Source organism: Phoxinus phoxinus (genome assembly GCF_949152265.1).
Source record: "Phoxinus phoxinus genome assembly, chromosome: 5".
In the NCBI taxonomy this organism is placed as follows: Eukaryota; Metazoa; Chordata; class Actinopteri; order Cypriniformes; family Leuciscidae; genus Phoxinus; species Phoxinus phoxinus.
This window is the reverse complement of record NC_136880.1, coordinates 30,580,995-30,608,473: the sequence shown is the minus strand read 5'-3', so window position 1 is coordinate 30,608,473 and position 27,479 is coordinate 30,580,995. Positions and strand designations below refer to the sequence as shown.

The window sequence follows — 27,479 nt, the reverse complement described above, 5'->3', positions numbered from 1 at the left end:
ATCTAGGGAATACACAGCCATGTTTCAATTTAACCCCACCTTAATATATACAGTAGCACATCGGGCTGATCGCACAGAATCAAAGCATATCTGGTCTGCAAAATTCTGGTTGGGCATTAGAGCAAATTCCTTTCTAAACTTGATCCGCCGTATCTTTAAAACCATAACCATTCTGTTCTGTCTGTAAAAATTAATTCCTCTTGACATTATGGATTTACTACGCCGAATCATTATAGACCAGTGCTAACATACCAATGATGGATTTGCAGAAACAAGGAATTCATTATATCTGTAAGCTGTTGATAGGAAGGATCTCATTATAAAACAAGCACCGGTTCTGGGGACAAAAGCACTGCATCTTAATGAGCGGGACATTCTCAGATTCTTAATGGGAAAGTCAGACAATGAGTGCGTTTACATGTGCATGCTAACATACTCAATAACCTGACAAAGTGTAAGGTCATATAAACATCTGAAATAAAACCGTGTAGGTTAGCATGCTAATCTATTAGCAATATGCTAATATAAAAAAATGGTAAATGGACTGCATTTATATAGCGCTTTCACAGACCCAATGGCCACCAAAGCGCTTTACAATATTGCCTCACATTCACCCATTCTCTCACTCATTCATACACCGACTAAAATGTCAAGGTAATCAGTTAGCAATATGCTAACATGTCAAGGTAATCAGTTAGCTAGCTATAAGTATATATAGATGTCCATGATATTGTGCTGGCTTATTAATATAGCCTATATATATTTATTCCATGCACATCTTATTACTTTTTATTTTCATCAAGGATGCATACAAAATTGATCAAAAGTAGAAAAAGTGACAGTGAAGACTTTTACGTGTTAAAAAAATGTTTCTAATAAATACTTTTCTATTAATCTTTCTGTTCATCAAAGAATACTGAAAATCAGCATGTTAGAATGATTTCAGAAGAATCTTGTTAAATCATGTGTTATTTAAAATAATGGGGAGCAAATCAACCATCCCAACATAAACACACACACACGCACGCACGCACGCACGCACGCACGCACGCAAAAATAAAGTCTTAATTTGAGTTATCAATTATTTATAATAAGCTTCTTTTTTGATAATTATTGGTGTATTGTTGTAAACACACGAAATTGACTCACTTACACAGTTGAACAAAGAGCCCAATTCGTGTGGAACATAACACCTCACAATCCACATGCTCCCCTGCTCTCTGGGGCAGACGGCTTTCTGACACAGAGCACAAATGTGATGAATAAGCTTCTAAATGCGCTGCTCTTGCACTATCCTCACCTTGTGCAGTTTCCACTTAAAACTATCTAAAAGAGAAACAGTGCGTGCCCCTGTAGAGTGCGGCAGTGTCAGTGCGGCGCACGTCAGAGTTTGGATAAATAATAACAAGCGTCAAATGCACAGCCCCTCTTTTCTTTTTACTCTGCTAAAACCCTCGGCTTCAGAGGGCCATGTCTCATTTTTACCCCATGGGCGCCTTGCTCTCATTGTCTGACAGAATGATTAATATGACTGAACTTCACATAACAAACACAAGTTCAGAGGCTGTAGTCATCTTTGCCATTCTGCCGCGTGCCTTTGGGTGGTGGCATCATTAGCGAGGAATGATCAGGCATGTAGGCAGACAATCAAGGCCCACATACCATTTGAATATGAAAGTGAGCACAAAAAAACAAGCCTTAAATAAATACATACTATACATTTGTTTACGAGGGCTGAACAAATGTACTCAGACACACATGCACACTATCAGACATATATCAAAGAGACAAGACAAGAGATATCCTAATATCAAATTGTTTGCTCTCTACACTAAACAGTGGGGCGATAGCCCATAACTCATGATAGCGTGGGAGAATCTCCCTGTTTAAAATCCTCTCGCTGGGAGATTATAGTGACAACCACTGGTAGCAGATATCATATTGCTCATGAAACCCCATTAATAGCTGTACCCCAAGTTCACTCTTGGATGAGCGGATGAACGGATGACAACAGGTGAAATGATTGAACATTGGGACGCACCTAAAACTGCAACAGGCGTATCTAATAGAGGTTTAATAAAGCAGTGAAGCTGACTCAATCTCAGCACACTGATAAGACTATAAACACAGAATTCCTACAAAAAAAAAAAAACCATGGTAACATGTTAATAAAGTGAATACAAAAATGAGTGTAATATGAGTGAATCAACCTACATTAATTTACAGAAACAAGTCATTTTTAAGAGTAACCTCAGATAATTTATTCCCCAGGAAATACAGGACCAACAACATTTTAGCAGTCAGCTGTTTGCAATTAACTAATTAAATTAAATTTAAATAGCTAAAAAAAAAAAATTCTCAAGTGGTTTCCCCAAATTCGTCTGAAAATGCAACTTTTAATTAGCCTGGCTCCACCCTCCTACGTACTTCCGCTCACTTTTCATTTTCCTTCAGTACTACGTCTGGGATTGTGGTGTATTCTTGGGTTTTCTCCAGTCAATTTTTTATCGGTCCAAACGGCGAACAGAGGGAGTGGCTAAGAAAGATGACGCTGAGGTTGTGCGCTAGTTTGAGTCGTCATACGTCACGACCAAACGTTAGCGATTGGTTATGGCAGATCCAAAGTGGCTCTGGGCAGATCCAATAGTTTTAAACTTCAACAGAGTACCCGCCCTCAAGGAAGTTAACGCTTGTCAATGGAGAGAGGCCAGACTCTCTGTACAAATTAAATGTACGAGAGTCTGGTAGAACCAGGCTAACTTTTAATGACTCCTGCAGTCTCAAAATTATTCAACCCCCTGAATATAATCCATCACAACAGAACAAATCTGCAAAACAGGTTGTTACTACTGGCTCTCATATAGTAACAAATAAGGCAGGAGAAAGTTCGGCAAACAAATGTCCAAGGATTTATTTGTTTGCTCCAAAGGTTACATAACCACGGATCAACCATTCAAACACAAAACACAGCTGGTCTCTCCCGCGCCTTCTCACGCCACACCCAAGTCCTCTTTATGCCATCAGCTGGGACACGCCTCGCGCGCCGGCACACCCCATCAATTAAGCACAGGAACTGACCTAGGATAACAACAAGACACGAAAATATAGAACAGAAGAAATACAGACAATCGCTGGATGTAACACCCCCCCCCTTAAAAAACGGGTCTTGGAGGCATTGCTACACCACAACCACCATGTGCATAACACTACAGGAAACGTAGTAACCTGGTATTAGGAGTGAACATTTAGTGCAGAAAAATGTGCAACACATTCAAAAGATGTATACAAAAACACGATACTATATACAAATTTTGTAACCCCTCTATTCAGACGCAACTCACAACTGTCCAACTTCTGTAATTCCGGGCCCTGGAATGACAGAAGAGACAGGAAAGAAGACATAGGGTAACAACAGCAAAACATTAAGCAGCGGGAGCACGAGATAAGGCATCTGCAATCACATTATCCGTGCCTTTAATGTGACGAATGTCCAAATGGTATGGTTGCAGAAAAAGAGCCCATCTCATTAGGCGCTGATTTGGATTCTGAAGTGAGTGCAAGAACGTTAACGGATTATGGTCACAGAAGACCACCAGAGAAAAGGCACCAGCTACATATACATCAAAATGTTGAAGCGCCCAGATTAACGCCAAAGCCTCTTTCTCAATGACAGAATAATTTGCCTGATAAGAAAGAAACTTTCGAGAAAAAAACGAAACCGGACGATCAACACCGTGTTCATCTTCTTGGAGCAAAACAGCTCCAACTCCAACCTGACTAGCGTCCACTTGCAGCTTGAACGCCTGGTTCAACTGCGGTGCTACAAGGACAGGAGAAGAGGTTAAGAGAGCTTTAACGGCATCAAAGGAAGACTGGCAAACCGGTGTCCAGCTATACTTAACACCGGACTTAAGTAAATCAGTCAGCGGAGCAACAACAGAAGAGAAATTTGGGCAGAAACAACGATAAAACCCTGCCATACCCAAAAACCTCATCAACTCCTTTTTATTTGTAGGTGACGGATACTGATCTATGGCTAAAATCTTAGCACGAATGGGACACACTTGTCCTTGGCCCACCACCTTTCCCAGGTAAGTTACCGTCGCCCTCGCAAACTCACACTTTGCGAGATTGATAGTTAAGTTAGCCTGGGCAAGGCGTTGGAACAGAGCTCTAATAGAGTCCAAGTGTTCACCCCAACTGTTACTAAAGACCACCACATCGTCCAAGTACACAGCACAACCCTCTAGACCAGCGACCACGGTGTTCATCAGTCGCTGGAAGGTGGCAGGAGCATTTCGCAACCCAAAACTCATTACCCTATACGAGAACAACCCTTGCGAAGTGATAAAACTGGACACCTCTCTTGCCCGGTCAGTCAAGGGCACCTACCAGTAGCCCTTAAGGAGGTCAAATTTACTCACAAATGTCGCGGCACCAACCTGGTCTACACAATCCTCTATACGAGGTAAGGGAAAACTATCTGGCTTTGTGACCACATTAAGTTTCCGATAATCGGTGCAAAACCTGAAGGTACCATCTGGCTTGTTAACCAGAAGGCATGGTGATGCCCAGGGCGATGCAGAAGGTTCAGCCAGCCCACTGTCGAGAAGGTACTCTACCTCTGTGTCGATGTACTTCCGCTTCTCTTGAGAAGCACGATAAAACCGCTGCCTAATTGGAGAAGCCTCACCAACATCTATATCATGTTTCAAGAGATGCGTCTGAGTCGGAGTATCTGAGAAGAGAGTTGGAAAATCATTAATTAACTCAATTATCTCAGCGCACTTGTCCCCAGACAAGTGCTGCAGCAACTGTGGAAGTTGTATCAATGTCTCAGAATTGTGCAAACGCGCACGCAAAACCCCATCATCTGGAGTTCTGATCTCCTCTTGCTCCTGCGCTGCCACCGAAGGAACAAGAGAAAAACCAGGAGACAAACTAGCATCACTTAGAGCTACTGGCTGTGCAACAGTTTTACTCTTAAATGAATCTGAACGTTCGTGATATGGCTTAAGCAGGTTAAGGTGACACAACTGAGTACTCTTCCTTCTGTCCGGAGTGGCAATTACATAATTAACATCTGAAACCTTCTTGACAACCGTATATGGTCCAGAAAACTTTGCCTGGAAAGGAGATGACACAACCGGCAAAAGAGCCAACACCTTATCACCGACTACCAAAACACGACGCTCCGTTCGCTTATCATACTGCTCCTTCATTTTAAACTGAGTGTTTGTTAACTTCTCACGGGCCAACCTCCCCGCCTCATAAAGACGTCTCCTAAAACCATTGACATAATCACACAAGGCTTTTGTAGGTTCTTTGAGGTCCAAACCATCTTTTAGGACAGCCAAAGGTCCACGTACAGAATGGCCAAACACCAAATCATTAGGACTGAACCCTGTACTCTCTTGAACGACTTCCCTAGAGGCAAGCAACAGCCATGGCAAACCTTCCTCCCAGTCACGTCCCAACTCCATGCAATATGCACGGAGAAGCGATTTCAGTGTCTGGTGAAAACGTTCAAGAACACCTTGACTCTGAGGATGGTAAGCCGAGGCTTTGTTGTGTTTAATATGAAGCTGGCGTAAGACCTGAGCAAAAACACGAGACATAAAATTTGAGCCCTGGTCAGTCTGGACAACTTTTGGTATACCAAATATAGAAAAAAACTGCGTAAGAGCCCTTACAATGGCCCTGGTAGTAATAGAGCGTAGTGGGTAGGCAGCAGGATAACGGGTTACCTGACACATTACGGTCAGCAAATACCTAGACCCAGATTTAGCACCAACTAATGGCCCTACACAGTCCAACTGCAAATGTTCAAAAGGACCAGCTACAACAGGTATTGGATGCAGAGGTGCAGGCTTTATAACCTGATTGGGCTTTCCAGTCATCTGGCAAATGTGGCAGGTTTTAATGTAGGCCGCAACTTCTTTCTTTAATTTTGGCCAATAGAAATGACGCATAATACGATCATACGTCTTTCTCACCCCTAAATGCCCCAACATGTCATGAGCAGTCTTTAACACCAGCTGTCGAATGGTGACAGGCACAACAACCTGAACCCATGGTTCCCCCAGTGAAATGTTTGTAGCGGGTGTCCATTTCCTCACTAGCAGGCCATCAAGAACACCATAACCATGATCCACACTCTCAAAACAGTCAGCAGGAACAGCTCGCTCAAACAACGAAGACAGAGATTGATCTGTATGCTGTTCCTTGACTACCTCTTCTTGAGAAAGAGTCAAAGGAAAATCTGTTAAAGCAAAGCTAATTTTTCCTGCAGCAGCCTTAACCTCCAGGTCCTCCGCGTCAGCACGACTAGCAGCACGAGTCACCGCACAAGCGGCAACCACCTGAGGAAATTCTCTAAAACCATCATCAGATTCATTCCCTAGCTGAGGAGAATCAGTCACCACAGGAATAGGACTAGTCTGCCAAACACGGCCCCCAGCCAGATTATTCCCTAATATAACAGACACCCCATCAACAGGGAGGGCCGGGCGTACACCCAACTCAACTTCCCCCTCTACCAACTCAGAGTAGAGCACAACCTTATGTAAAGGGACTTCTAAAGTACTAAGATCAATACCTCTCACCAAAAGTGACCTCCCGGAGCTTGAAGAAGAAGAAAACGGCAACACGGACTCCAAAATAAAGGACTCTGATGCTCCTGTATCACGCAAGATTTTTACAGGAAACTTCTCCTTATTGCCAAGTAGTGAAACAAACCCATCTGAAATAAACGGAAGATAATTAGGCTTCAGTTTACTAAGCACAACATCTGAATTACCAGGCGACACAGCCAAAGCAGCAGGTTTCACAAACGAAAAACGAGCTTTAGCTTTCGACTTCAGCACTGGACAGTTCCCTTTCCAATGACCTTTCCCTTGGCAATAACGGCAAATTTGCTCTGCATCAACCGTTACACTTGAGCGATCCTGATTTACTGGTATAGGATTGACGTTTGGAGTTTTATTACGAAAAAAAAACGCGTCTCTTTGTCCACTTACTGAATGCCCTCGTTCGCCATAATGAGCTTTATGCGTTAGTTCGTATTCATCTACCAACACGGCAGCATCTGCCTCGTTTGTTGCCTGCTTTTCAGCAATATATATCGCAACTCGCTCTGGCAATGTGTTTTTAAATTGTTCCAAGACTATTAAGTCTGTCATGTTATCAACTGTTTGAACATTAGAGGCGACGCACCAGCGTTGGTATTGTAACCGCAAGTCTCTCGCAAACTCCACATTGGTTTGATCAAAACGTCTTCGCATACCTCTGAATCGCTGCCGGTAGGCTTCGGGAATTAACTCAAATGATTTTAAAACTGACGTCTTTATGATTTCGTAGTCTTTCGCATCATCCACACTGAGAGCGGAGAACGCTCTCTGTGCTCTCCCCGTAAGAGTGCACTGCAGCATAAGAGCGCGATGTATATCAGACCAACCCTGCGCGTCTGCAACCCTTTCAAACAACAGAAAAAAAGTGTCTACATCCTTCTCATTAAATGAGGGAAGAAGCCGTAAACTAGTGGAGATATCGAACTTCGAATCTCCTAAACCAGGCATTCTCCCTTGTTTTATTAGATCCAAACGTTCAGCTTCAAGTTCAAGCTTTTGCTGCTCTAGTGCTCGTTTCGCACGTTCATTTTGTTCGTTTAGACGCAACCTGTCCATATGCATTTGATGTTCTAACTTACGATTTTCTAATTGTAAGAGTAACAATTCTTTTTGTTCAGCAAAGGTTAAGTTTTCAGCATGACCTAAAGGCGGAGAACCTATTTCATCATCATCATCTTCAGATGCATCGGCAGACGCTATCAGTAAACCTTTAGCGCACAAGGCTTCAGTCACTATTTTTTTTATCTCTTTTTTATATCGCTTACTTGTAAGCTCTATTTTATAATGATCAGCAAGTTCTATTAATTGTTCTTTTGTCAATGCATTTAACAAAACCTTCGATGGTTTCTCTACAAAGGTTTTTACCAAAGACGCCATCCTTCAAACAATGCAGACCGTATTATTAAGAACTCAAATCAACGTTTCTTATTACAGTCTGTATGATCTGAATAAAATAAACATGAGCCGGGTAGGCCAGCGATATTTTCAAAACCACATAACCATTTCTCTTAAGCTTACAAAAAGTACCCCACACACATTAACTAGACGCGGATCTTCAAACAGGCCTGCGGTGGGATGGATTAAACACCAAGCCCGCAGGAGTGGCTAAACAACCAGTAATCTGGCGATTTCTCCAATTCCTCGGTAGTGCCCCCGAGACCAATGCTCTAGCCACAGACCAGTTCAAAAACAAAAAACCACACGACCCAAAAACACGCAGCCTACAATGTAAGCACAAAAAGAAAGGTTATGGCTAATTAATTAAATACATATCGCTGAACTTACCCGCATGTCCAATATTCCCGTGTAGCCTCGGATTACCTCCAACAAGACAACAAACATTCATTTTAGTCCCAGAAACGCACAAGTCACCATAACGTTTAGGTTTAGTCAGTGTCCAACCGCACAGTTTTTTTCCTCTGTTCACATTACTTGCAATCGCCAAAAAAAAAACAACGCCCGATTTAATGACGAAGACACGCGAGCGAGCGTCCCATCAGCCTCCGATTACAATAGATTATACCGGCGCAAAAATTGTGTTTAGACGAGCCCCCACTTTGTTACTACTGGCTCTCATATAGTAACAAATAAGGCAGGAGAAAGTTCGGCAAACAAATGTCCAAGGATTTATTTGTTTGCTCCAAAGGTTACATAACCACGGATCAACCATTCAAACACAAAACACAGCTGGTCTCTCCCGCGCCTTCTCACGCCACACCCAAGTCCTCTTTATGCCATCAGCTGGGACACGCCTCGCGCGCCGGCACACCCCATCAATTAAGCACAGGAACTGACCTAGGATAACAACAAGACACGAAAATATAGAACAGAAGAAATACAGACAATCGCTGGATGTAACACAGGTGTTGCTTCAAGCATACCTGATGAAACTAATCAAGGGCTTCATTAGTTGCACAAGGTTTACTTGAGCTAGAACACATGAAATATCTGCACTGTCAAATTCAGTCAAAAGTACAAAGGAAGAACTCTGATACAGCATTAAAGTTGAAATTAACTATTTGCTCTGGAACAAATAATAGATTAATGAGACCACAAATTGCCTATTAGATATACAAAAAACAAAACAAATTATATATCATGTTTAACCATTACAGGGCCAGCGGCAAATTCCAGAAGTACTGGCTGTTCTCGGCGGGGTACATGAGCGCTTAATGGCTGCTGACATCCTGGAGCTCACATCTCCAAAAACGTTGAAGCAATTTTTCAAATAGGCGCTATCTTTATGAATAAACCCCATATTTGAAGTTTAAAAACTACATTCTTGCTTAAAAATCCTAAAAAACAATAGAATTTGTAAAATGATGGTGGATTTGCTCGTTCACCATGACACTAGCTTTGAAAAATGAAAGAAACGGAGAAACAGTTTCTGTGGTAATACTGGTAGAATATCGCATGGCTGCAAAGACCTCTCAGCCAATCAGATTCAAGAAGTCACTGCCACGGTTTGATACGAGTGCGGTACAATAGGACGCAAGATTAAACTTTCTTTACTTGTTTTGGGCCCTTGTTTTAGGTTGGTGCGTAGATTGTCTTTTCTTTGCTATTTTTCCTGTTGTGGCGATTATCAAATAGCATTGCAGTACCATGTGCGCCCCCTTATGGATTGGAGTGTGGATCGTCTGTGACTGACTGTATTCGTCGTCTGACTGTATGCACCGAACCGTGGCGTCTAGGCCGTGACGTTTAGAGATGAATACTGTACATGTACAGATTACTGTTTTGCTAATTTTATATGTATTACAGTAAAAAACGGTGACTCTGTGGTGCTTTCAAATTATTTCACTGTAACAAACTCTGCCAGCATTTTACAGTATACTTTTGAGTAATTTAACCTAAAAAACAGTTAATTGCTTAGCTGTCTCTGCAAATCATGCTGGGATAGGAGGAAGTATTTTAACACTAAACTTCCACGCTTCACCTTTAACACCTTCTTTGTGTAAAAATAAAAAAAATGTAAGAATTACAAATCCCATTTTTCATTCAAGTCAGACAACTCATTAAACCATGGATGTGAGAAATTATTTTAGAACTTTCACTTTCTTTTAAATTAAAAAGACACCAAGATATCACATTTTCAGCAGCACAAGCACACATGTGAAATGAAATGACAGTTTGCAGGCTGTTATTGCGTGCTTTCAATGATGCTGTGAGGTGTAAACATGTGAAAACGCGAGTATATTCAAATGTTTTTGGTTATTAAAGCTCATTTGTGACATTTAAGACATAATTTGTCTTACTGACATTTACCGAACTTTAAATTAACATACATGAAGGAAGCACACATCTGAGTGCATCCTGTAATTGAGTCAAAAAGTCATGCAAACAAATTAACACTGCAAACAATTTGGCCAACAGGACACTATCCATCAAGAGGATCGTTCTATTCTAAATATAGACACTCAAGGAGACGCGGACACTTCTTAAAAGATCAAGGTGACACACTTTCCCTCTCAGCCATACTGAGGGACGTCATATCAGAATCTCCAGACATCAGAGCAGATAGCAGCCTCTGTGCTTTACTGGTCACTGGGCCATATGCTGCCATTTTAATTGAGAGGGGCTTTGGGAGAGGGACTATGTGCTCCAGAATGAATCTCTGCCACTCAGACTGATGCCAGTGATTAACAAGGGTTCGCCAAACCAGCAAGACCACAGGGAGAACGGATGTTTGTCACCACCGCTGCTGTCCACATCCTTACCTAGACAGGAACCTATGTACATAAGTTCCTTCTTTCATTCAACTCATTGCCCTTGTACCTCCAGATCCCCGTAGATCCCGAAATTGGGGTGTTTGCATCGGCCACAGGCATCTGAAGGGCCACCCGTGAAGGATCCAGGGCCCATGCTGTGGCACCCACTGTATTAATTATCACATCTAATGTTGTCGGCTAATTAATTGACGTTTACAGCAGGAAATGGCTCCAGCAATTCTATGCAATTAATCAGTGTCAAAGAATAAATTAAACCCCAAATGTGATTACCATTGAGGACTACGCCCAAAATTGAATTTTAATGAGGCTTCTTTTTCTCTCTCTCTGTGTATGCCACTTTGAGTTCTGTTCTCAACTGAAATTATTGATTAATTCCACACTACTGTTGTCTAAAACATTTTAGAAGTGGATATAGTAAAACCACATAAGTTGTGTAGATGGTTCAAATAAATGTGTGTATACGCGTGTACTGTATACGCCTAATTCCATCCACAAAAAAATGCAAAAAAGAGTATTTATTCATTAGGAGAGGCAATTAGCATCAGACATGTTCGTTTTAAGTTTGCACATTATTTACAATGTTCACGCATAACTGGATCCAGTTGCATAATTATAGAATACTTATCAGTGACGTTTGTTAACTGCTCAACTCTGTTTGTAACACAAGCTGGTATAATAGGAGGGACAAAACGTCACATTGCCTTAGCAACTGCACAATATTTTTTTTCTCTACAAATGGGGCCATGTAATGTATAGAAAGTCAAAAGTCAGATTGTAAAGAACGCTTTCTCAATTACAGAGAAGACGTGTGGAACAGACAAAGCGGTTTCAACCTCCAATTCATTTTGAATTTGAACTGAACAATTAGAGAAGGGTATAATTTTCTTGGCGTTCGACAACTGCAGCGTTACGGTAGACAGAAATTTCACATTTGTATATTAATAAGTGACAGATGCAGCAGACTAAACAAACAACAACTCACACAACATGCTGTCGTTGAAATGCATAAACAATAAATAAACAAAGATGAAAAAATTATATATTCTGACATTATATAGCAATTAAACATCCACAGCGAGGCTCTGTGTGCTTTCTACTTAAAAGCAGAGAATTAAATATCTGTCAAAATCTTCTGAAAAAAGTATTACCCAAGATGAAAATAGTGTCAGACATGGAATCTTCCATGTTTTTTTTGTTGAGATGTTAAAAGTTAATGCTTAACTGGAGATATAATTAAAGGTGAGCTTTTAACACCTTTTTATTCTTGAATGTAGTGTTCAATGGCTTTGCAATAATCACACAATGCAGTAATGTAATTTACTGTATGTCCTATTTCTGCAATAAACTGTGTAAACAAATGCAAAGACTCATTAAAATGGCACAAAATGGAGTTTAAGAAAAGTATGTAAGAAATGAAGTACTGTGTGTAAATAAGCCTCAATGTTTACCTGAGAGGAATACCGGAAAAACAACTTTATAGATAAACAGAGCAAAAACACAATTCATGCCGATAGAAGACTGTACGACTGCTGAGCAGCTAAGCTAATGTATAAAAAGATTGCTTTGCTGATGCCACGCTGGTTTGGGGACTGACTGGAAATGATCCCCTGAAGGTGTGACCTCCTCTTCCAATTCAAATTACTGACAGGTCTAATAAAGTATAGATAGCATGTGAAGTTTCCCAATGCGAAGAAAACCTCCTAAAGGAGCACCTGTCATAACAAGAATAAACATGAACCGTGTTCTGTATACTGAGGCTACAATAAACAAATACTCAACCAGCCTTGGAAGTCATTAGAGTTTTAAATGTAATTATTTTTACTGGGAGGTATTTTATAATGTAGTTTATTGAAAAATTTACAGACTGTATTGCAATTAAGCAAATAAATCAACTCATGCTAAGCTGTTTAATGTAAGCATGCATCTCATTTACAGGAGATGCAAGTCTGAATCATTATTTATTAAAGATGTGCTTTCAGCTCAAAATACAGATGTGGTTTGGTATCAGACTCCTGCAGGGAGTTTTCTTTCTCTGGCTGGCCTTCTATGAAACAAACAAACAAACAAACAAACAAACAAACAAACAAACAAACAGACAGACAGACAGACAGACAGAGAGAGAGAGAGAGAGAGAGAGAGAGAGAGAGAGAGCGAGCGAGCGAGACAAAGAAAGACAGACAGACAGATAGACATACAGATATAATAGATATATGTATAAGAGCCCTTTATTTCCCAGAATGCATTATTACCTTAGTTTAATTTCTTTGAATTCAATATATACTTGACATTCAAATTCAAATTCATGAATAGAAAGGGAGCCAATTCTTCAAATCTGAATTGTGCACAACCTTCAAACACACTAGAGATATACCAGAGATAACAGATTAAAAATAACAAGCACACAGAGTAGTAAATCACAGAAGCAAAGTTTTAAAATTCACCGCAAGGTCACATCAACTCACACACTCCTTCTGCTAGACAGCAAAACTGTCCATGATAGAACTCAAGCAGAAACAACATACTGCCAAGCATTAAAAAACACTGTAGATACTCATCCGTTCCACTTCTTCCTGTGTAGCAACTAGAAAACCTCATGGACTGAAACTGCAAGGTGGTATCTGCACACATGAGCGGTGATGAAAGAAGATCCAAACATGAAACAGGAAATCTCCAGCTCATCGATCCTGCCAGGCCATTCTTTGGGATTACAGGAACTCCCACTGCAGAGCATCCACAAAGGCCTAACTTGATTGGATCCATCCGATTAAATCTGGACCTTGTCACTTCTGTGCTGACTTCAAGAGCTGAATTCGGGAGATTGCCCAAGCACAGCTAATTCTTAAGAAGCGGTGAGAAATCCACGTGTCAGCCATTTCAGTCAACTCTCCGCAGCCTCCTTTGTGTTTGATGATCAATGGCATCTATTCATCCTTCGCTCACCGCCCAGTACCTGCCCAGCAGCCTGTAGCACCTGTGGTGTTTTTCCATCATGTAATGCGTGTTTTGAAGTGAATTCTTTTAGCATTTTCATTTCGATTGCCATAAAACCGTGCCGGCGTGCGCGCACCTTTGAAAGAATCCCCAGGCAAATTGTATGTCACAAAGACAAGTGTTGCTTAACCCGGACACCCCCACCCTCAAAGAATCTCCATCTGTGGCCATGAATGCTAGTCACCATATGCATCAGGACGCAGAGATGATTTCCCTCCTTTCTTTCTTTCAGCAGGAAATCTGCTTAGTGCCAATGTGCTTTCTACCTGCATTCCAATTAAATCAAGATGTATTTGCCTTTCAAAGCTTCTCGGCCTTCTTCCTTTCCCATTGGAATAATTGATGGAGTCCTCCGGTCCTATGATGAATGACTTCCAACCCAGAGATGAATAGAAAGATGAATGCATTGCCCTGAGAGGGTTGGGAGGAACGGCTCCAGGAGTGCTGACATAGTGACAAATACACTGACCGTCGCACCAACTTGCCCAAATCAGCAAGGGAGGGTGGCAGAGGCCTGACAACTTCAACGACTGCTCGGGTATGTGCCACTTGCCCGTACCGTACCCAATTACCTGAGCTAGTGACTAATTTAACCTCAGGTGACTTTCAGAACTGACACCTCGAGACAGTCGAGGGAAAAACAAAGCGATGATGTATTAAGGGCATGGGCGAGAGACAAAAGCTTTTCTTAAAACAGGAGTTTAAACATTTTTTACCCCACTTCTCAAATGCTGCCGCAAAGAATATTGCAACAAAGTTACAATGAGCAAGAGAAAGAAACATTTAATTTAAAACGTCACTAGCTATGTTTCCATCCAAAGTTGCAAATCGGGATATTGCATAAAACATTTGCAAATAAAGCACCGTTTCCATCCCATGTGTTCAAGAGAACAAAATTGTCACTCCCTTGGAAATTGGCACAAAATATCTGTAATAAAATGGACGTTGCTGCAGTTGGGGGAAGCCAATGTGGCTCTTTTTTCATACATCATAAATTACTTTCACCTCAGAGCACGCAGACGAATCGCAATAAACGCTGACATGTTATCTTGCGCCATGTTATCTTGCGTTGCGTCGCAATCATGTGACAGTTCTGGGAGGTAATAATACCCAACAGACTTTGGCTCAGGCATTTCAGAATGACCAAACCAACATTTGAGACGGTCTGCAATGAAATTGGTCCGCTGGTTAGTCCAGTTATCCGATCACATCTTTGCTGATGCAAGGTTTGTTGAGAATCCAGGGATTTATTCAGTAAATGTGTTTCCATCGTAGTTTATGCATGTCTTTGAATCGGATAAAAACAATTATCCACCTCAATTGAGCGCATACATTTCTTATGCACATTTTTAAAAATATGTATATTTCAGTGGTTTTATGCATTGTCCGAAAAATCTCATAAAAAAAAGGTTGATGGAAACATAGGTACAAATAGTACTGAAATGAGATAATACTAGGTACAAATAGGTACATATATAATACTTTTGAATGATAGTGTGTATCAACCAATCAGAAACATTTGTTAGCAAATGTTTAAGACAATTGTTTTCATATCATTAGTATAGTAGAACTTAAAGGAATAGCACCCAAAAGTTAAAATTCTGTCAATTTTTACTCACACTCATGTCATTTCAATCTGGTATGACTTTCCTTGAAACATTCTCCAAAATATCTTCTTCTGTGTTCCCCAGAATAAAGAGTCACACAAGTTTCAAACAACATTATGCTACCATGCCTTATTCTGTCCTTCTTTTCAACTCCCATTTGCTTATGACAACAATTGCGTATGACAACAAAAATAACTTTACTTGACTTGAATGAATGGTGGTGATGGTGAGAGGACTCAAGATGTGCACTCCGAAGAGCTTTCTATGGTTGTAATTAAAAGTCTGAATGACACACACGTGTCTAATATGACTAATGAATCGTGTATTAGGCATAATTTGCAGTTCTTGCAATAGAGGATCTTGGAGAGCCAGGTGCAGCGGAGATGAGTGTGAAAGGTTGGAGTGCTTCATACTGAACCACCTGCTTCATATGCCTCCCTTCCAGGCCTGCAGCACGTCACACTGTAATAGATAAATAACCTCTGTCTTCATAGCCAAGGCCTCAAGCATGACTGACAGAGGATGACTCTTCCAGATTACCCATTTTAATCTTCCAGCAAGAATCCAATATGACCTCTTATAAGTCTCACCTGATGCCATGACCATTAGGTCTGAAGACCAGCTATGTCAACCATTGTTTCTTTGAGTGAAAGCACCTGCACCCTCCACTAGCTCAGGCAATATCACAGACCCACACCAGACCATTTCATACACTTATGACCTTTAGACTGGATTACAAATTGGAGTTGAATGGTGGTTGGGGAAACAAGTTGGCCATAATACAATTGCTGTAAAATGTGATAAATGCCAGCCACTTCTCCTTTAATTTTAGCACAGGTCAAAACTAGCTGCGCTACTCTAGGACTAGCAGTTTAAAGTGTTAATTTACTACAATTAAAAATGTGTTAAAAAATAATACATTTATTCACGCTGCTTACTCTACAAAAATGTAAAACATAAATAAATTTTCTTTTGTCATTTTTTGATTAAACATCCTTAAATCAAGATACATTTACTTGAGAAGGAAAGTTTTGTCAGATATTAAGACGTATACATACTTAAGGGAATACATACTTTCATATTAAGTTCAGTTATTAAGTTAACTTATATGCCTTCTTAGTTAAGTTAAGAAGTTACTATAAAAAGGTTTATTATTCCATAATCTCCTTGTCAAATTTTTATTGTTTGTGTTAATCATACACCTCACCAATTTAATCTTAACTAAAAATTAATTAATAAAAGCAAATTGATTAACATATATATATTTTTGCAATGTACCTATACATATTTTCTTTGTACAAGCAACATGTCAGAGCAATGAAAGTTTGAAGTACTACTGACAAATATGGTAGCTAAAACACTGTCTGTCTAAACTCAGCTGATAATCAATAGCAAATGGATTTTTGTGAACTATAGGCCACTCACAGGCTTGTTCAATAAAAAAAAAAAACAGACATTTTATTGACTGTCACGTTTTGGTTTTGTTTCATGTTCTTGTTTCATGTCCGTCATGTGATCCCCTGTTATACTCATGTGATCCTGCCATGTGTTCCCCATGTGAATGTGTCATGTGTGTTTCTCAAAAGCAAGAATGCAAAGAACGGACTTGTGTTCTTGGGGAGAACGCTCTTGCTAGTTGTTCTTGGAAGAATGAACTCACAAGGTGACGAGCACACAGAACGCTGCTGACAGTTTGAGACGATGTGGTCTTGCTGGTATTGCGCAATAATACCCCCGCACAGACGCCGTGCAGTACCCAAACATAACGGGAATTATTGACGATAACAGCCAGGCTTTATCGCCCAAGCCTACCCTCAGCTCAAGGGATTACTCTACAACTGTACACTACAATGTAATGTATATTCATAACAATAAAGCAACGCCTGTCTCCTTCCATTCTACTTCTGTTGTTTGTTTGTGTACAAGCAACGGCGGGGGGAAAACGCCGGTAAAAGGCAATGGTCTCTTGACTGTGGGGTAAAACGAGTCTGTGAGCAGACTGGCCAGTTGGCTCGCTAGCTAACTTAACATGGAGATTCTCACTTCCGAAAACATTTGAGCACATTTTCGATTCGGCATAATTTTTCGTAAAAATGCCAATATTTGAAATCTACACAGTTGATTTCTCGCATCAAATGTTCTCAGAAGTGAATTTAGTGATGAAATAGCGTAAGAAATTGTAGAAAAACAACTTTCTGTATTGACCTGCCTCTCCTTCCTCGAAATCCGAAATTAATGCTGGGATATTTCTGCCGTCAAGCTCACACAAGTTACCAACCGTCAAGAACACTTCAAGGATTTTTAACCGTTCTTGCAAAAATTGCGAAATTGTGTATTGGGACAGTACTTGGGCCACAAAAGATGGCGTGTCACAAGAACACAAGTACAGACAAGAACACAGATTGAGAAAGGCCCGTAGTCATTGGATGATTGTCTTGATTGTTCACAGGTGTTGTCTTTTGTATTTAAGCCCTCATGTTTGCGATGTGCTTTGTCAAGTATTGTTTCACTGTAACCACTATTGGCAAGCTTCATGTCCATGTTTTAGTTTTTGTTTTGAGTTTCATGCCATGCCATGCCTTTGTTTTATGTTTGATCTTGTTTTTGGATATTAAATAAATACTGCACTTGGGTTCTACAAACTTGCCATCAGTGGAATTATACTTCCAACTACTCACTATGTCACTTTTGTGAATGTCTATTTCGAGCTTTACGGTCTTTGAATTATCATTTGTAAGCTTTTCTCATCAAGTGCTGATAAATGCTATTTGCATTTTTAATCAGCATATTATGTCATTCTTTTTTTTTTTATTGATTTACGCCCTTGTAACAAGTCTAATATATGCCAGAAACATCTAAAGTACAAAATCAGTCTAGATTTTTCAACCATGCATAAAGTATAGACTGCTTCAGATCTAATCAGTAACTTATGGCAAGATATACAAGAAAATAGACATGCTGAAACTGGCAACAGCTGCCAGATGAAGAAAAGAAATAAACAAGCACATAAGATTTATATTTTGTTTGGCCTTTCCTGCTGTTCATTTTACATCAGACCTTAAGGACTATAATTCTTCATTCTGTGGCAGTCTGATATGGGTGGCCAAAGCGAGAGGGAAAGAGTATGATGAAAGATGCAGCATTCTGAAGCCTCATTTGACATGACAGGATTTCACCTCTCCCCCTTTCCTTTCTCATTAACGGGAGCATAAAAGTTGACCCCCCCCACAGTATTTAGGGTAAGAAGCTGCCGCGCAGAATACTTGTACTGCGCTGAGCTCCATGAGTCAGATTGGTCAGCTAATGAGTCCTGACAGAGGCAGCAGCATCCAGAAGCCCCTGAAAAAATTATTTTGTTAATACCCTCTCCATTTTTATGCCTCTTCATCATCCACTTGATCTGGCAGAAGATAATGCGAACCAGTCAACTGTTTGCTAGAACTTATAACACATGCACACAAACAAAAACTGAAGATTAATGTGATGCGTCTTAATCTGAAATGAGAGGATCAATTTTTTTTATAATTTGTCTTTCTTAATAAACAATTAATTAAGCATTAACGTACGAGAGGCTGTGCTGTATTCTGAAGTGCATCTATAGCAGCGAAGCCAGGACCCAATTCAGTATCTGTTTTATTAAATGTGTTTTAGCGTTATAAATGCTGAATGGCTTTGTTGTGATCATGCTAAGGAGGCAATCCAAGTGAAGAGTGTTACTATTATGGATTTATAAGGTCAAGGGCGAGATTAAGAGGCTTATTTAATCAAGACAAACATTTATAATCTGTAAGACTAATAGAATTGTTTCAAAGCTTTGTCAACACTTGGGGAAAGTGGCAAAAATTACTATTTGTTTATATAGTTAATATTGTCATATAAAATGAGATTAAAAACATGACTTTTGTCTTAAATAAAAAAGGATCAGTGGGAGTAACAATGTATGTCTTTCCCTCACACTGAAGAAAAAACATATTTTATAAGATTTTCACAAATATTATTTCTATTTGTGCTCAAAGGTGCCCTCTTTTTTCATTCTTGTTAATCTTCTATCAAATTTCCAAACAATGAACAATTAACATAGCACACCTGCAAGTACTTAATGTGCGTAGGACAAAGGTAATATTTACAGCGCAATATAAACTAATAAACAGAAAACCTGCACACTATCCCAACTCACAAAAGTGATGCAAATTTATTCAGTAATGTTTCACTCCCATGACCTATATCAGTCATTTATACTTAAACAAATGCAAGATCAACAATACAGAATAACCAATCCTCTACCAAACACATACCTTATAACCAAACACAACCAATACCAACATGGGCCCAATTTGGAAAACATCACAAAATGCTTAGACGAGAAAAGAACACTTACATCTGAGATTTAAAAAAAATGCAACCTCTTGGTTTACAGTGGCTTCTTAAAAGACTAAACGCTGATGTAGTCACTGGGGTGTTGAGATATTGAACATAAATGTACAAGTTCTTACCAGTGAGGTACTCTGGATCAGGCACTGGGTCGGACAGCTCCTCATGACACTGGGATTCAGTCGGCACAGACGCCACCACCATGCCATCCGGCAGCTGCTGCTCGATGCCACGGGCAAAGTTTTTTTGCCTAGATAGCAGAAGATAAAGGAGAAAATCCACTCAAAACGCAGTTCATTGTTTAAAGGGTCATCTGTCAATTACATAAAGCATACATTTAAGCCCATTACATTATTTATTTATATTTTACTAAATAATATTCAAATGACCTGCAAATTGCTATAGGTGGTGGGCAATTTGATCAATAAAATTAAACCATTTGAATAATAATGCTAAATAAAGAGCGAAAAAGAAAATCTTGTAAAATATGGATATTGTGCACAAAAATAAACAGTAAACAATAACATATGAGCTTGTCATAAACTATGCTCACAGACAAAAAACAATGAAAAAGTCCAAGATGAAAAAGACATGTTCCTATAGATTTTGTTGCAATGATGTGCCAGCTAGTGTATGTCAGACTAAATAAACATAAATGGAGGATTAAGGAGTAAATAAAGTCATTGTATAGATACATTTAAAATGGTGTTAGAAGTTTTATGTATATAATATGACATAAATAGTGTGGTGAAAATTTGAAAGAAGATAGAGTAGCTGTAAGAGAACAAGAAAAATGCAAACCGAAGAAACAGTGCGCAAAGGAATGACTGTATATCTAAATGAGATCTGCTGAAGTACTTGAGGAAAGAGTAAGAAAATACAGTTTAAATTTAAACAAGAATATAGAGATAAAAAAGTGAGAAGATGTGTTAAAGTAGATATAGTTTGGTTTCAAAGCAATGTGAGAAAATAAGTATGCATTGGAAAGAATTCCTGATGGGAAGGGATAAACTATAAACTATAACAGCAAAAGATGCAAAAACACACACACTCTGCATTTATAGAAGGTCTGACACAATATCTCTCTATGTATCTTAAGATAGATCAAGGTTACATTATTCTGGGAATGAGTATATACATGTGTGGGAACTGAAAAATGCGATATATAAAAAAAACTTATGTCAAAGAAAAGTACAAATAAGAGGAGGAAAGAAGAATATAGAATAAACAATTTCCTTTTCAAGGCAAAATAAGCACCCAGAAAGCACACAAGGGAAATATGCAGAACGCAACAAGATTCTAGAGCGCTGTTTACAAGAGCATCTCGTAAATGAGCGAGCATCCAGGAAATTGTACAAGGCAACATTATGCAATCGAAATCTCTTTTTGAGCATTACTGTCATATCCGATTTAAAAGTGGACTTGGATGAGAGAATTATATTATCTCTGAATACACAGAGCACTGTATAAATAATTGGGCTTTAACAGGGGAAAAAGCTAGAGGCTTACAATATGTGCTTTATGTTAATACAGGAATGAAAAGTGGCTGAAAGTGGAACACTGTCATTTATGTTCGACAAACAGTCATATATGCCTACCGTGCTAAATACCCCCGCTTTCTGGATGATTTAAATCTTCCTGCTTTTAATAAAGAAAATAGTCATTTCCTTGGCTTATAATAACAAAATCCTATAACATCTGTAACCCAGAACATGATATATCAGAATCAGATTCCACAGATGTACTGTATATGCAACTGAAGGTTTTCTAGGCCAAATTAAATCTGGCATAAACCTCAAAAACTATTCCCAAATACATCCTCCTGGGTGCACATTCTGCAGAAATTTCTCTGAACATCAGGGGATTTCCTCCCCACATCTAATAAAAATGTAAAAAAGTTGTTTCTCTTGTCAAACTTGAAGCTCACGCTTCAATAGATACTCACATATTGAAATATTAATAGCTCTGCGTTATTGCTTGTCAAAGTCACATCTGATAAAAGGTTCAGTTCCCCACAGAGTCGGTGCAGCTAAATAGAAATGTGCAATAAACTTAGGGGCCAGTAATTTTAATGAAAATGATACATACGGTTTTTAAGTTTCTGAAAGTAATACAGGGTAACATTTATGACTACAACCCCTGTGAATTTAAATGTCTGTGAATTTTCGTGCATAATAATAAAAATAATAAAAGCAATATAAAATGTGAGTGCTACTTTGTAGCTTACTACCAAATGTATAAGCTTATCACAACTTTCTCTATGTTTTAGCTTACAAAATGACCTAAAATTATTACAGCAAATTACAAAAATGTTAACAGATACTTGCATGATGAATGCCTGTTACTTTCCCGATACTGCATACAGAAAAGTCTCCTGAGAAAACGCAATGTAACTTCATTAATCATATGGGTCGACATACAGTATAGCAGGGAGATTTCAGTAATAATATCTAGCAGCACGCAATTATAGACAGAATATGCAATTTTTATGAGATGCTGTGGGCAATTGCAGGTGGGATTAGAATGGGAACAAGTGAATACTATAAATAATTCAAAATGACAATAGAACAATTCTGCATGTAAAAATAGGTGTACAGCAACAGCTGATGGCAGATTATCATAATAGAGTACAATAATGACAGAATACAACGGAAAGTCTTGAAAAGCAGTCAAAATACAAAATGGCAGACACAGAAATCGAACACGATAAAATTGCTGGAGAATGAGAAATAAACTTTTGCAGCAAGTAAAGGAGTTGGAGTTGGATCCAGATCTAAGGGGTGGAGATTGGTAGGTTTAGTGGTGGGTTTAGGGATCAGGGGGTGGAGATATACCGGTAGGTTTAGGTATATGTAAGGTGGGAGGAGTTGGATCTTGATCCAACTCCTCCCCCTGGATTTCGTGTTCTACAGTGAGGACCATCTCGAATTGTGAGCTAGTAGTTAAGTTATTATATCCAATTTTCTGGAGAAAGTGGCACATTAAAAAATAACTATAATAATGTTTTATATGAAATTATAAGAATAGAAAAAATACACATTTTACCTTTTGCATTTTTAATTAATAGTGCAAGTATCACAGCATACCGTAAACTGGAAATCAACATTCATTTTCTATCGTCTAATTATAAGGAAAAGTTATAAGAGCGTTTGAAAAGATGAGCCATATGAAAACACCCTACTTCAAGCTTTAAAAAAAAAAAAAAAAAAAAAATCCGACTCCTCATTGCCTGTGTGTGATGTTTTAATTTAGTGCTGGGAGAAAGGTAGCACTTTGAGTTTCTTGCTGTGGATAGAAACACCCAACTGGGAGATTTTAAGAGAGGTAGTCCTAATCATGATTCTGCAAACCCTTAATGAGAACAAAGGGCAGTAAAAAATTCATTAAAACCAGCTCAAATCACGCTGGGAAGGAACAGAAGTGAAACTGGTTAAGGCTGGAACCCAGAGGAGAGGGAAAGTAATTAGGAAAGGGCACATGTTTTTTAGGTGGAAAGTCTCAGGATGATAAGACAAAAATCGAAATGAAATCCTGGCAATGCACGCAAGATATGGGAGTGGAAGTATGCATACACTGTTTGGAATGCCCTATAAAAGTGTGTATAGTATTTAATTAAGGTGTCAACAAAATATTTACATACTTTACTTAATTTCGTAGCACTCTGATCTACAAAAGCTATGGTACACAGATATGGCGCTGCCGTTAAAAAAAAATAACTTGACTTGACTGCTGCTCAACAAGCTATAGAGTTTTGGCAGCAGTACCATAGGGACTTTCTGGATAAAGACATAGTACAGCCTCGAGCACAACATCCAGTGGGTAACCCGCACTCAGTGTACCGTATTTGAAGAATGCACTGTGTAAATGCCCATATGTGTGTGTGCAATCTATCTATCTATCTACAGTATCTATCTACAGTATCTATCTATCTATCTATCTATCTATCTATCTATCTATCTATCTATCTATCTATCTATCTATCTATCTATCTATCTATCTATCTATCTATCTATCTATCTATCTACAGTATCTATCTATCTATCTATCTATCTATCTATCTATCTATCTATCTATCTATCTATCTATCTACAGTATCTATCTATCTATCTATCTACAGTATCTATCTATCTATCGATCTATCTATCTACAGTATCTATCTATCTACAGTATCTATCTACAGTATCTATCTATCTATCTATCTACAGTATCTATCTACAGTCTCTATCTATCTATCTATCTATCTATCTATCTATCTATCTATCTATCTATCTACAGTATCTATCTATCTACAGTATCTATCTATCTACAGTATCTATCTATCTATCTATCTATCTATCTATCTATCTATCTATCTATCTATCTATCTATCTATCTATCTATCTATCTATCTATCTATCTATCTACAGTATCTATCTATCTATCTATCTACAGTATCTATCTATCTATCTATCTACAGTATCTATCTATCTATCTATCTATCTATCTATCTATCTATCTATCTATCTATCTATCTATCTACAGTATCTATCTATCTATCTATCTATCTATCTATCTACAGTATCTATCTATCTATCTATCTACAGTATCTATCTATCTATCTATCTATCTATCTATCTATCTATCTATCTATCTATCTATCTATCTATCTATCTATCTATCTATCTATCTATCTATCTATCTATCCATCTATCTATCTATCTATCTATCTATCTATCTACAGTATCTATCTATCTATCTATCTATCTATCTATCTATCTATCTACAGTATCTATCTATCTATCTATCTACAGTATCTATCTATCTATCTATCTATCTATCCATCCATCCATCCATCCATCCATCCATCCATCCATCCATCCATCCATCCATCCATCCATCCATCCATCCATCCATCCATCCATCGTACCTACCAACCTCTCCGACTGACTGTACGGCCTGTAAAACCTTCAAACCTCAAGTTTTTACAATTATTTTACACTTTCAGCAAGCTAACATCACTAACATTTGTCTTAAACTTCATCTGTCAACTTTTGCACTTTTCCAAAAACACTGATTGTCCATGTTTAGAGCTTAGAATGCTTCACAAATACACCAAACTTCTGTTCATAGTAGAGCGAGAGATACACTATACAGACATATTTGTGTGGCTGAAAATTATAATTGGGACATAAATAGCACTAATATACAATTTTTTTTTGTGTGTGGAAATGGCACTGGAACATGTCAATTACTGCTTGGGGAGGTGCCGATTCGACTTGCAACGTGCCAGATGCTACATCTCAAAAGACCACATATAATTAAAATGATGAGCACAGACATGCAGTTGGCTTGCAAATATGCATTACCGAATCAAGATGAACTATAAGCTAAATTAAGCTAACAATTAGCAAGCACAACAGGCTGGTATTTTGAGATGGAACTGAATGGAATGAAGAAATATAATGTCATAATATCTATGTATGTTTAAAATGTATGCAAATATAAATATTTAATAAAAAGAAATGAAACATGGGTGAGAAAGATTCAAAGTATAAGAATACTGCTTAAGTTATTAAAATGTTGGTGTTGAGAAGGAGATAATGTCAAAGGTCTCTAAACACACACACACACACACACACACACACACACACACACACACACACACACACACACACACACACACACACACACACACACACACACACACACACACACACACACACACACACACACACACACACACACACACACACACACACACACACACACACACTTTTGAAAGTCACTTGGCTCCAAACATCACTGGACCCCATTGAATTTGATTGTATGGACAAAGTTAAGAACAACATATTTCTTTAAATATCTTTTGTGTTCCACATATGAAAGAAAGGCTTTACATGAGGGTAAACAAAATATTTTAACATTTGGGGGAAGGATCCCTTTAAATAGAAACCAAACCTTTGCCAAAACACTAGAATCTGAATTTTTTATATGATCTTAAACACTTCAAACACTTTTAATTTCATTAATTTAATTTCACTTTCATGTCCAGATTATCTTGGCTATGAAAAGCAACCTCAATAAATCTGTCCTGGTTCCCTTGTGTCCTGTCTGTCCTCTGCATTTCTTCATGAAAGTTACTTTACAGAGAAAGTAAAGATCCAACAGAACACCCTCGCTGCAATACAGGCCTTTCAAAATTGCATGTTCATCTGTCGGAGAACGCCACTGGCCTGAAAAGCATCAAACAGGAGCTAATAGATTCTCCATTGTCTTTTGGGCAGGTTGTCACAGGAAATGTGTTGCACCTCACGTTCAGGATTAAACAGCATGAAAATGTAACCATGCCTTTCAGATATGAGTCAGATCATAAAAGCAGCTGCTGTGTGACAACCCAGACATGTGGGTAGTAACTTTTGGTGAAGCGCCAAAGGAAACACACGGCATGTGTAAGTTTAAAACAGAATAATAAACAACTTCAACCTCTCTGGATGGGTTTTATCTGGCAGTTGCTCGCTCTTTTCTCTGTTGCGTCATTTTGGAAAGAGATTAATCAAAGTTACCTCTGTAAGTATATGTTTAATTCCTCCTGAATGTATGTGCATATTGCATGCATGTGAGTAATATGAATCAGTTGCTGTTTTTCATCTAACTTCCTCTTTTAGAGAAGACTCAGTGGTGAATTCACTAAACTGTTATATATATATACTGGGAATAAACACTACTGGTCAAAAGTTTAGGGTCAGTAATATTTTTTATGCTCAACAAGGCTGTATTTATTTGGCTCAAAAATACAATAAAACAGTAATCTTGTGAAATATTATTATTCCTGTGATGGCAAAGCTGAATTGAATTCTTTATTTTAAAGAGTCAATTCAGGTGTCTGGATCCCATTAAATCCCACCAGATTGTGGCAGTCTGCCTAATCCTCTATATCTGTCCAGCGCATATATTGTGGGTGTATTGCACCTTTAACAGATTTGCATAATTTATTTACCGAATGAAGCACTAAAACAGCACAAACAGTGCATACAAATAAATGGCTCTATTATCAAACACTATTTATTCTTAGTGTATTCTCCACTCAGAGTGAAATACAATTTTGAAAAACATACATTCAACCACGAAAATCTCATTACGGTAATCAAATTGTTAGCATAAACAGTTAACATAAATCTTTACTATGTTTCTTTTTTTAAATCTAATTTTAGAACAGATAATCTTACCTCGATTAACCGTAAGGCATATGCATTCGTCTCAGAACGCAATCAATCATAAAAGTGCTTTGTTTATCCACACTTTTCACTTTAAAGATTTCCATTCCTCATCCTAGAAGATCAGACAACATTTCATTTCCAGCTGCTGCTTCTCCTGAGCACCAGATTTTTGACTATTTCCTCAGGTCTGAAATTAATTGTCGCAGCCCTGTGATAGTCTATGAAGGATTAATGAACATGCCGTAGCCTCCTTTTGTTCAACTGAATATCCAGTAGCTTCAGCTGGCCCAATTAATCCCCATTAAACCAAACTTGCTTATGGTCACTTTTAATTTAGTCCTCGCCATTCCACATAATTAGAGCTCGCATTAGGCCCAATGCTTCTCAAAAGGTGAAGAGAGCAGCACAGAGAGTACGTGCTAGAGCATGAGGCCCGGCTGTGCTTTTCAAAGG

General features: G+C 38.7%; 2 protein-coding genes across 8 annotated transcripts in view; both read right to left on the bottom strand.

Annotated features, from left to right (window-relative positions):
- The window catches only part of astn1 (astrotactin 1), a 246,091-nt gene that overhangs the window by 70,951 nt on the left and 147,661 nt on the right, over positions 1-27,479 (bottom strand). For all 7 annotated transcript variants that reach the window (XM_079612600.1, XM_079612595.1, XM_079612594.1 and 4 more), the window contains one exon: positions 19,953-20,080. In XM_079612600.1, coding sequence (XP_079468726.1) covers positions 19,953-20,080 — 128 coding nt within the window. The remainder of the gene's footprint in view (positions 1-19,952; positions 20,081-27,479) is intronic.
- On the bottom strand, positions 4,389-8,572 carry LOC306998320 (uncharacterized protein; the record flags this gene model as incomplete). The annotated part of the gene is made up of 2 exons (XM_079612285.1): positions 8,157-8,572; positions 4,389-7,397 (listed from the first exon to the last, which is right to left on the bottom strand). The coding sequence occupies exon 2, from the start codon at positions 7,281-7,283 to the stop codon at positions 4,389-4,391; it is 2,895 nt and encodes a 964-aa protein (XP_079468411.1). The 5' UTR covers positions 7,284-7,397; positions 8,157-8,572.